At 54.3% G+C, this 10,544-nt stretch overlaps 1 protein-coding gene across 1 annotated transcript in view; it reads right to left on the bottom strand.

Moving 5' to 3' along the window:
- Nucleotides 1–592: 592 nt before the first annotated feature.
- Nucleotides 593–10,544, bottom strand: part of NSMCE4A (NSE4 homolog A, SMC5-SMC6 complex component) — a 23,973-nt gene continuing 14,021 nt past the window's right edge. The window contains 12 exon segments of the mRNA XM_006107284.2: nucleotides 593–761; nucleotides 1,580–1,665; nucleotides 1,752–1,846; nucleotides 2,492–2,540; nucleotides 3,550–3,644; nucleotides 4,237–4,327; nucleotides 4,913–5,012; nucleotides 6,291–6,442; nucleotides 8,456–8,586; nucleotides 9,922–9,999; nucleotides 10,444–10,498; nucleotides 10,501–10,539. Coding sequence (XP_006107346.2) covers nucleotides 1,582–1,665; nucleotides 1,752–1,846; nucleotides 2,492–2,540; nucleotides 3,550–3,644; nucleotides 4,237–4,327; nucleotides 4,913–5,012; nucleotides 6,291–6,442; nucleotides 8,456–8,586; nucleotides 9,922–9,999; nucleotides 10,444–10,498; nucleotides 10,501–10,539 — 969 coding nt within the window. The 3' untranslated portion in view covers nucleotides 593–761; nucleotides 1,580–1,581.

Below are 10,544 nucleotides of genomic sequence, written 5' to 3'. Positions count from 1 at the left end.
GAGATGAGATGGTGGAGAGGGAGGGGGATGACTGGCAGGGCGAGACGAGGAGGCAGGGGAGCTCGACCCGAGCCTTCCACAGACAGGCCCTCCAGCTCTGACGCGAGGGAAGGAGTGAGCAAGGGCCGATGTAGAACGGGAACGGGAAAAGGAGCCCACTAGGGACTCAGAGCACTGGGCACAGACCCGAAGGCCCGGCAAAGACCAGGCCCTGGGAGCAGCCTGCATCCGCCCGGGTGTGGTCCCCTCTAGCGGCCAGCAGCCTCGGGGACAGGACTGGCGAGACGGACCCACAGCTGGCTGGCTGGGAAGGTGGTCCAGCCTGGCTTGGCGAGGACCGAGGAGCTGCTTGTGTATAAATCATAGGCTGAGTGACGTGACATTGCTGATACTTGACCACGTTTTAGCACAAAGACTATTTCATGTGGTACAACCTGTTATGTGTGGAGCCGACAAGCTGACTGCACAGCCAGGGATGTAACAAGGACCATCAGGATGTGTGGGCCACTACCAGCCGGTCTGAAACTTCCTGTGGGACCGGACTGGAGAGAAGCCACTCTCCTGACAACAGAACAAAGAGCAACTACAACTATTTGTGAACATGGCAGTGCATCTCCTTTAATCAAAGACAACCATGACAAATCGATACACTATCAAAAGCTACAGTTTACTAAAAACAATCTGCCTTTAAAAACGTTCAATCATACAATATATACAACACATGCTGCTTTCCTTTCTGGATTTCACTATCCATTAGAGTCCTAAAAGGGAGGAGGGGAAATAGCTGGTTAACAGTTTAGAAATCAAAAGTTGACTTAATATACAAGAATGCAACCTAACAGCTAGCCCTCCTCAGTGCGTAGGCCCAGTTCACCCATCACACACCTACCTTATGTCAATACTCCCCTCTCCCTCAGGACCCCAGAACAAAAGCAGCTCAATTAATTGAGGCACATGTGAAGAGTTTACATTTAACTCTCAAAATCATAGAATACTTCAGCTAGAAAAAGACGCCTCCCCATTTTATGGAGATTCATAGATCTGTCAGGCAAATGTGGCTGAGCCGTGAGCAGGTGACTTGCCCGCCACCATAAAGGGGCAGAGCCAGCCAAGTCCCGGTCTCCCAGGCCCCCCACAGCTGCTTGCAGAAGCCAGATCACCACTGAGCCTTCCTTGCAGCAATGCACTCCTTCGTAGAAAGGCAGAGTTCCCTCACAGCATCGCTCGTTTGAGAAATGGCCATTTCCTAACTTCATTTTGAGGGGATCCTCCTTTTCTGCTTTGTACCCACAAAGTAAGCAAATCTAACGGGACACTGAACCAAACCGATGGGAGGCTTCCATATTCACTTACGTACCGATGGGTCATGCTAGGGGTTAAAAAAGCCACGCCAGGAACTAGCTGCTCTGCCTCTACCGACTGCCTATCAAAGGGGATCAACCACAGGGCCTGCCCGGCCTTTGTCCCCAACAAGGGAGGCAACGGGCGGCAAGACCCACACTTGCCCAGAATGTTGCCCACGGGATGGTCAGACGCCCGGAGCGTTTGCTAAAAGCCCCGGTTGCCCCCAGAGCCTTACCTTCAGCTGCCGTCAGCACTCAGGCTCTGCCGGCTCGGGCCGGAGACGATCACGGGCTCCGAGATCTCAAAGGTCCGCACGATCTCCTGCAGAGCAAAGAACAGGTGGGCACGGGCTTACGGACAAGGTCCAGGGAGGGCGGGACCACCTGTGGGCATGGGCGGAGCTTTACCTCCCAGTCGCGGTAACTCAAAGCTATAATCCCTTGATTCCTGATTTGGGTGTTTTGGTCAATGCCCTCACTTTCCTCATTAATATTAACAGGCTCTGTTTGAAAGACAAAAGTTTTCAAAGGTTATCCACTCAGAAGAGGTAAGCTAAACAGGAACTGACGAATAACAGGAATGAAACCTGTATCGAGAAGACGATTCCAATTCTACTTAGTTATTGGGACTTCATGCATCACTGCGTTGTAATGTTATTATAGTAGCAAGTCATCCATTTGTTTTCATTAAAAAAATGTAGTCGAGTAACACATTCTACCACTTGGAAACCTTGCATAGCAACCACGGAGCTGCGCCCTGGCGGTCTGCACTCTCTACGAGTTCTTACCAGGAGCAATTACTCAACTAAGAAGCAAAGATTCTCTCAGGAAGCGAAGGCGCTGGCATTAGGAGAAAATAGGAAGAAAACTACAAAAATATCGGCAATGACCAACTTTCTAACTTAAAATTTGAGGGAAATTATATGATTTCTTGTTCATCTTGACAGCAGATGTTGAACCAAATCAATGATATAGATGAATCCATTGTTTTAAACTATGGCCACATTTTCAGTTGGTTGAGAAAGATACAGCATTACAAGAGTTTGTTTCCTAAAGTGAAAACTCACTCACATTTAGTAAAATACATAAACTCTAGTACCAAATAAGTTTTCTCTAAAACTAATTTTCCTGAACATAGGATCATTTACCTATTATTGGCAGTCGGTCTTGGTCAAGTTTTATTCTTGCAAAACCATCCTAAAACACACCAAAAAAATGATTTTAGAAGACTACAATTTAGATCCTATAACCACTGGATAAAAAAGTTTTCAGCAAGTTTTGTATCTCAGACAATGAAACTGTGACAACAGTGGGCGATTACATGGACAAGACCTGAACGTTTTTCTTTACACGCCTCCCGGGTCTCTCACAGCTTTTCTACCCAACACGCCTCCGCCCCAGGATCTCGTGAACTAAACTGTCTTCCTCCTTAACCGATACAAGCGTTTTTTTGCATACTCACATTTTATTATGCATAATTCTATCATGTACCATTGACAAAATATGCCTGTTATCATTTCTGGGAAAACTTTGGTCAATGCAAGATTTTTGTCTCAGGTTAAGATCACTTTCCTCTTACATGTGCTGGAAAGCAATCCGGTAAGACACAGTCTAAGCAATCTCCTTAGCACTTTACTTTACCTCCTTTAAAGCAACTTCCCGCTTAGAGCTACAAGACCGCTGTACGCCCTCCTCCACGTGCTGCACACCTGCTTTATCACTCTCTGTAGACACGGGGTGGGCCAAAGCAGGCTGACAGTGGTTTACGTGGAAAATACAATAAATACTAATCCAGGGTTCCACGGCTATGAGCCTCCTTTGGCCCACCTCGCATATTATATTATCCGTTTTTACGAGAGTACGTGATAGACCACCTGGCCCTGATGCTTCTTGAGAACACGGAGATTCTACTAACATGACGGCTATCGAACGCAGGGCGTGTCCCGTGGACACCACAGTGCTATCGAACCCATAGTTCCATGTTCACATTTTGCCAATCCTTTCACTAAAATTCTAAACGGGAAAGCAAGCACCTAAATTATGAACTAGGTTTACCCAGTGCTTCTGCCTCCAGGTCAGTTCCTATTTTGTGACAATGGGTCTACATTCACACTGGTTAGTACCCACTCCTCTGCCAGCTCCCTCCACAGTTTTCATTATTTATTTTTTAAAAGCTCATAAAAGCAATTAGAGAAATAAGTCTTACCCTTACGATGAAGGAGACATGAAAGATGTTTTCCACCGTTCGAGGGAAAGAATGTGGGTCGACCACAAAGTCAAAGAAGGACATGGGTGTGTCGGCTACAGACAGAGGAGGAGAAATTCTTCAGGACGGGGTGTGGCTGCTGCTCACCACTAAGCCCGAGGAAGGACGGGCACCCCCTGCCGTGGGAGTGCGAACAGATACGACCCTTCAGGGGGGCAGTTTGGCAAATCTATTAAAACCAGGCATGGCCCCTGGGCCCCCCCTCCCCCTCAAAACTGTCCTAAAAATATTAGCACCTGTGGACAAAGGCAGGCCAAGCTTCTCCCGCAGCTTACGGGGAGTGAAGGGCTATAAGGCCTCCCTCGCCTGCCGCAGAGGGGCTGGTCAGTGGGTCTACGATGCATCCGTAGAGTGGGGGTCACCAACAAGAATAAGGGGACCCCACGCACTGAGAGGAAAGTGTCCACATGGAAAAGTCATGCTGCAGAAGAATGTGTGCATCGTGATCAGCTGTGAAAACCCCACAAAACACCCTACTATGTGCCTATTCATAGGACTGGCATAGCTCTGAGACCATCTGCGAGTCTACCCAGCACGTTACAGGTGGCTGCCCCCGGGGAGGGGGAGGTGGGATGGGACACATCGAGCAAGTAGACTGCTCCATCGGGAACTTGGCGTCATACTTACGATCTTCTCGGAAGTACGTCTGCAACAACCCTAAGATCCGTTCTACTTCTTTTTCTGTGGCTTCTTGCTGAGACTCTTCCATTCTTTTTAGCTGAAAATATAAAGTTGTCATCAAGCCGACTGACGCGCAGCGAACCTCCTGCTCTTCCCCAGGTACCTCCTCTAGGTCTCTCCCGGCTAGCAGTGCTTTTCAGGAACATTCCCTAGGAATTCTTCACACAGGAGTCACATGACCAAACCAGCCACCTTCAGGTGGAGCATAAAACAGCAAAACGCAAAAGGGTACTTTACAACAGCGCTCACACCTGGGTGTGGTTTGGCCTCTGGGGACATTGCCAATATGTGGCTGCCCCCCTGGGTGGGGAGGAAAGCTGCTCCTGGCATCCAGTGGGAGACGGCCAAGGATGCTGCTGAACATCCCACAGGCACCAGACCGAGCCTCGAACAAGAACTTCCACCCCACGCCTGGTATCGGGAGGTTGAGAAACCCAGGCTTAGAACTGACCCCAAGTACTGGATGCATTAAGACTAAGACCAATGGTCAATCCAATAAAAAGTTTAAAGACTCAAATAACACGACTATTTAAGTGATTCCAGACCCTAACGCCTAGACAAGATGACCAAACTGCATGTCCACTGCACTTGTGGCTGTTCCCACGTCAGGTGCTTTACGAACCTGGACAGGCATTTCCCGCTCCTTCTCCAGCGCACAGATCCTCCTGGGGCGCTCGGCGCGCGGCTTCGGCACAGGGCACTCGCCCTGGATGGAGCCCAACCTAACAGAAAAGGTGCTCTCAGAAGCGGCTCCGTGGGTACCAGCCTTCAGACAGGTGTGCGGGAGGCCCATGGCTTCAGCAGAGACCCTGGCTCCCTGCCCCACTCCCTCCCAGAAGGCCCAGTGCAGACGGAAGCCACAGCGATAGGTGCAGCACGCAGAGGCCAAGCCCCAGGAATTCAGACCCCTGTGGCCCCTACACTTGAGCAACCAAAGGACACAATGTAGGCAGGTGTGTCCTGTGCCCTGTAGGTCCCACATGCAGCCTGGAGCACCACCCCGAGCAGAGCACCACCCCGAGCGGGGCTGCCTGGCCTGCACTCACAGCTCCGCTGGAGCAGCTACCGGAGGCTCCCAGGTTGGGGCCTGAGGGAGAACAAGCCTCGCCAGCTGGGGGGGGCGGGGGGGGGGTAGCCCAGGGAGGAGCCATCGCGGGCACAGGGTCGCAGGCCGGCTGGTGAGTAAAGGGGTCGCTGCCAAGGCCAGCCGTCCACCTGGATCTGACAGAGCCCAGCCCTCAGCAGCCAAACAAAGACCCGGAGTCCACCCCACAGTGCAGAGGCCTGACCTTCGTGCCTGAACAGAGAAAGGGGTCGGGCCCCCGGCTCCGAGGCCTGTTAGGCAGAAACCTGTCCCCACACAGACCCACACGGGCCCCTCAGCCCCCCCACAGGGCCAGTCTCGAGGTTCTGAGGGGGATCAGGACGCACGGACGCCCGGCCCCGCCTCATGAGGAAGACACACGGGCCTGGAGAATGTGCTTTGGGACAAGGCCCACCCCTCTGCACTCGGCCTCACCAAAGAGCCCTCGGAGGGAGTGTGCGCTTCCCCATCAGCTGAGCAGGAAGTTAAGACAGAAATGAGTGCATTTGGGGAGAGAAACTCCAAAACCAGAGTTGGATCCAAAACCAAACTGGGCAGGTCACATGGCAGTGACTCAAACAGCCTTCAAACTCGAGAGAGCAAGCATCCGGGCGGGAGCGTGGCACACGCACGTCACACGTGTTCGTCTCGTGGTGCCGAGGGGCACGGTCTCTCTCCGAGGACTTTACGGATGAGACAAAGCGACCGGACGCAGGGACTCGAGGCTCCCTCACTGCCGGAAGGGCCTGCCCTCAGCCTTTCCTGCCTCAGATAATCCCCCATCATGGGCTCTTAAACCAGTTCGGTCTCTAAGCAACGGCTCCGACCGTCCCTCTGCAGCACCACGTCCCTCTGTGCCTACACTCAAACACAACGTGCGGTTTACAAATGGCTGCCCGGGGGGTAGGAGCCTTACAGGAAGTGGAATGTGTGGGTTTTATTAAAGGTGTTTTCTGCCGTTTTGCCTGATATCCTCCAGGAGTCGTAGACGATGAACTCAAAGTCCGGGCTGTCGTCCTCACGGACCAGCTCTTCGGCTTCCAGCGGGTTCACGCCCATGTGTGTCAGCTACAAAACGAAGGGAAAAACCCAGTGAAGCCCCAGCAACCATTCACCACACTGAGCCATCCTCTCTCGGCGGTAACAGGCCACAGGCACCGGCTGTGTCCGTGTGCAGACGCGCCGGCTGCATTTCTATTACCAAGATCACTTTATTGATAAATTCCCATTTTAAAAGCACCTGCTATGGGCAGAAGGTAGTCCTCAGTGCACCGAGGACTGTGGGGAGAGAGCGAGCTGTGGAGACATCTGTGGGTGTCACAGCTGGGTGCGGGGTTCTCCCAGCATCGAGTGGGTGGAGGCCAGGGATGCTGCTACATCCTCCCTGGTCCAGGCCCCAAACGGCCCCGGAGCCCGACAGGACCCGGCTCTGGCCCACGCAGGCTGTGGGCGTAGGGGCACACGCAGCTCATGTGTAAAATACTAGTAAAATACTAGTTAGGCTGTGCCAGCATAAAACACGCAATCATGCCCCAACCACACGCTCCAAGACACAGGGAAGCTGAGCTGCGTTGGGATTTTCATTTTTAGCTGACCCCTGGCCCCTGCTCAGTGGTCTCAGCACCCAGAGGGCAGGCCCCTGAGCCAGGCCCTCCTCAGCACCCAGGGGCCGCGGGCACGGGGGAGGGTGGCCCCGCTGGCAGCCGCCTTCCTGGGGAGCTGGCGGGAGTGCGTCCTCTCTCGGAGGAGCTCGCAGAAAAGGCGACACTCTCTCTCTGCTAGGAGAGCACGTGGTCGTTACATTATACGATTGTGAAGTGTCCAGAGGTTATCGACTAAAATGGTCACACACACAGAGCAATCATCCAAGTCCTCTGAGAGCGTAACCCCACCCACTCGGGGGGAAAGCGGCTGCTGGAAGCAGGTCAGAGAGCCCGTCAGCCCTGCATCTCCTGCTCCCTCCCCCCTCCCCACCCCCTCCCCCCCACCTCCTCCGGCTGCCCCTCCACCCCTGGCCGCCGTCCACTTGTAGGGGATGTCCCAACTCCTGTCTGGTCGAATGCACTGCCTTTTCTTTATCATTTATCGGCTCTATACTTGGCGTCCTACTTGGAAAGGTCTTCCCCACGTGGACGCTGGACAGCTATTAATTTAGGGTTTTATATGGAATGCTTTCAGACCTCTGGAACTTACTTTGATAGGTTATTTAAAGTACAGAGCTTTAGCCTGATAAATAAAAGTAAGTTTTAAAAAGATGACCCAATATCAGGTCACTCTGCTGAGCGGTACTTGAATGTGCCTTTTAAAAAACACACTAACTTCAAAATAAAAAGGTTTTTTTAAGAACAGAGAAAAATGTAAGATTTGAAATTTAAGTAATTTAAATTTTTAAAGAATTCTAAGGTTTTAAGAACAACAAACACCTCAATCCTTTACAAAATAATGAATTTATCTGGTCCGATCTCATGGTACTAAATCACGTAATAACATTTAACAAACATCCAGTCGGAAGGCTGCCGACTGAGCAGAGACCTGAGGGCAGAGGTGAGCACAGAGGAGAATAAAAAAGACAACAGGAGAGAAAAGGTCGCACTGTGGTGTCAGGGCAAACCCATCACCGAGAAGCCGCACAATTTCAGGTAACAACCACCACTCAAACCCATTAAGAGGCAAAGAAAAATAAATAAAACAACAGGGAAAAAAAAAGAAAAAGAACCCAATCGTATTCATATGGTTCTGAAATATCCTATTCTCACACACCCGCCCACCAGCCCTGACTGGTCGCCGGCGAGCCTGCCGCTGCCCTCGCCGTCCTGGGCAAAGGTCCCCGTCACCGAGAACAAACTAGGAACTTAACGAGGAAACAGCGCGGCCGTTTGTACGTCCACAGCCCTGGAGCCTCGGAAGCTCCGACGGCCCCCTCAGCTCTCCTGCCACCCGTCTACCTGGTGAGTCTCTTGCCAGAACTCTGAGCCCCCAGGAAGGAACAGTGGGGTGACAGCTATTTGCATATGGACACGGCAGAGCAGACAACTGGATGACGAAACTTTTCTTTTAAAGATTCTGTCGCTTTGAACTTACGAGAGTTTCCACGTATCTTAACATATCAAACGAGTTCAGATCGGAACGCAGCTGCTTGGCCTTCTCTTTGCCCAGATCTGAGGCCAAAACAAGAAAGTGGGCGTCCAGGACGGCTTCCCTGGCTCGGGACACTGTTCAAGAGAGAGACACGCGTTACACTGTCTGCTGTGGCCCGTGTTTCCAGCCATCACGCGGCCCTTCCTGGCCGACCACCCATCTCGCTGGAAACGCTGGCTCCCCGCCCAGCTCGCCACACTCTGCAAGCAGAGCCGACCAGTCTCCCTAGAGCCAGCCGCCTCCACTTCTACTCCTGGGAACCAAACCACCTTTCGTCACCGCGACTAACAAAGCCTCCGTCTTCACAGGGCTTTTCCCTCGACTCCAGCAGCCCAGCCCCGTCACTGTCAGACTGCACGCCCACTGTGCTCTGACTGGCCCACTGCACGCTGACTGGGCCCGCTGTGCGATAACTGGGCCCGTTGCTTGCTGACTGGGCCCACTGCGCGCTGACTGGGCCCACTGCTCGCTGACTGGGCCCGCTGTGCGATAACTGGGCCCGCTGCTCGCTGACTGGCAATCGCTACTGGTCAAGGAGCCTGGGCTGAAACAGTGTGAGGGCCGGGCAGCCCAGGCTCCACCTGCAGGCGGCGAGGCAGTGCGCTCTGAGGATGGATGATCCAAAAAGATGGGACCTCGGACATGGGATTAAAGATAAGCTACTGCCTGCCCGGCCGGGCGACTCCGTGGTTGAGAATCCACCCAGGACCAGGAGGTCAGGGTTCAATTCCCCGTGGGGACACAGGCCTGGGTTGCGGCTGGATCCCCAGTGGGGGGTGTGCAAGAGGCAGCCGATCCATGATTCTCTCTCATCATTGATGTTTCTCTCTCTCTCTCCCTTGCTCTCTGACATCAATAAAAAATACATCTTTTTAAAAAACAGAAGCTACAGTGAGAGATTTAAATAAAAGGAGATGAGAGGGGAGTGGGAGGGAGGCTGAGGATGAACTTGGGGTGAGGAGGGGCGAGGGCAGCGGGGCTGGGGGCTGAGGGCTGGGTCCCGGGCCCACAGGGACAAGGACATGGAATGATGCTCCGAACACGAAGGGCCGAGCGAAAGGAAGTCCGGGGAGATGCCCGCGGCCGAGTTCAAACAGAACTGCCCCCCCCTCCCCCCGCCTGCTCCCCAGGCCCTGCCATTGGCATCACCCCTTCCTGGACGCTCCTGGGCTGGGGGCCTGGCGACCCCCGCTTCTGTGTTTACGGGTCATTTCCCCCGTATTTCGGGGGAGCCTGCGCATGGGGCCACGAGTGAGAGACGCTGCAGACTGGTTCCGGGACCGTGTGATGTCAGCACCGCGGCTCCGATGTAGAACGAAGGAGGACGGTCCCCAGCATCTGCCACGAAGGGCGGCCACAGGGAAAGCAAAGGGCAGGAAAGACGCATCGGAAACAAATACAGGAACCACCTCCATTGAACAGGGTGTTGGCCTCCTCCAGGACCTCGGTCAGACGGTCGCTGGCGTTCAGGATGTCCTCCCGGTTCTCTGTTCCAAAAACACACACACTGGTAAGGGGCCTGGGCCTCCCCGCGCGCGCCCCACGCCTCCCGTGAGCCCCTCTCCTCCCGCGCCCTCATCTTTTGAACCAAAAGGCGCCCTGGAGCTTGGCGAAGGCCGCGCCCCAAGCGACGGGGACTCCAGGAGGCGGCTCCCTCCACCCGCGCCCGCAGCCGGGGCGCAGCCGGACGGGGCGGTTCGCGGGACTTGGGGAGTCCCAGAGCCCCCGGCACGCGCCCCAGGACCCGCGTAGGGGACAGCTCTTCGGGCTGCCCCGGTGCCGTCCCGCCTGGGACCCGCCTCCGCAAGTCGTGTGGCCCCGAGGGAGACGAGGGATGCGGGGGGCCCTTGGGGAGCCCGCCCGAGGCGCCGCCGATCAGGCGCCCCGCCTGCACCCCGCACCCCGCGCCCCCGCCCCGACCCCCGCCTTACGCTGCACCGAGTTGATGAGCGCCCGGTACTGGTGGCGGATCTGGCCGCACAGGCACAGTGGTCCGTCTCCGCCTCCAGGCTGGCGGGGTCCAGCAGCTCGT

Source organism: Myotis lucifugus, unplaced genomic scaffold (genome assembly GCF_000147115.1).
Source record: "Myotis lucifugus unplaced genomic scaffold, Myoluc2.0 scaffold_1089, whole genome shotgun sequence".
Classification (NCBI taxonomy): Eukaryota; Metazoa; Chordata; class Mammalia; order Chiroptera; family Vespertilionidae; genus Myotis; species Myotis lucifugus.
The sequence above is the reverse complement of the archived record's forward strand: the minus strand, read 5'-3'. Positions and strand labels throughout refer to the sequence as shown.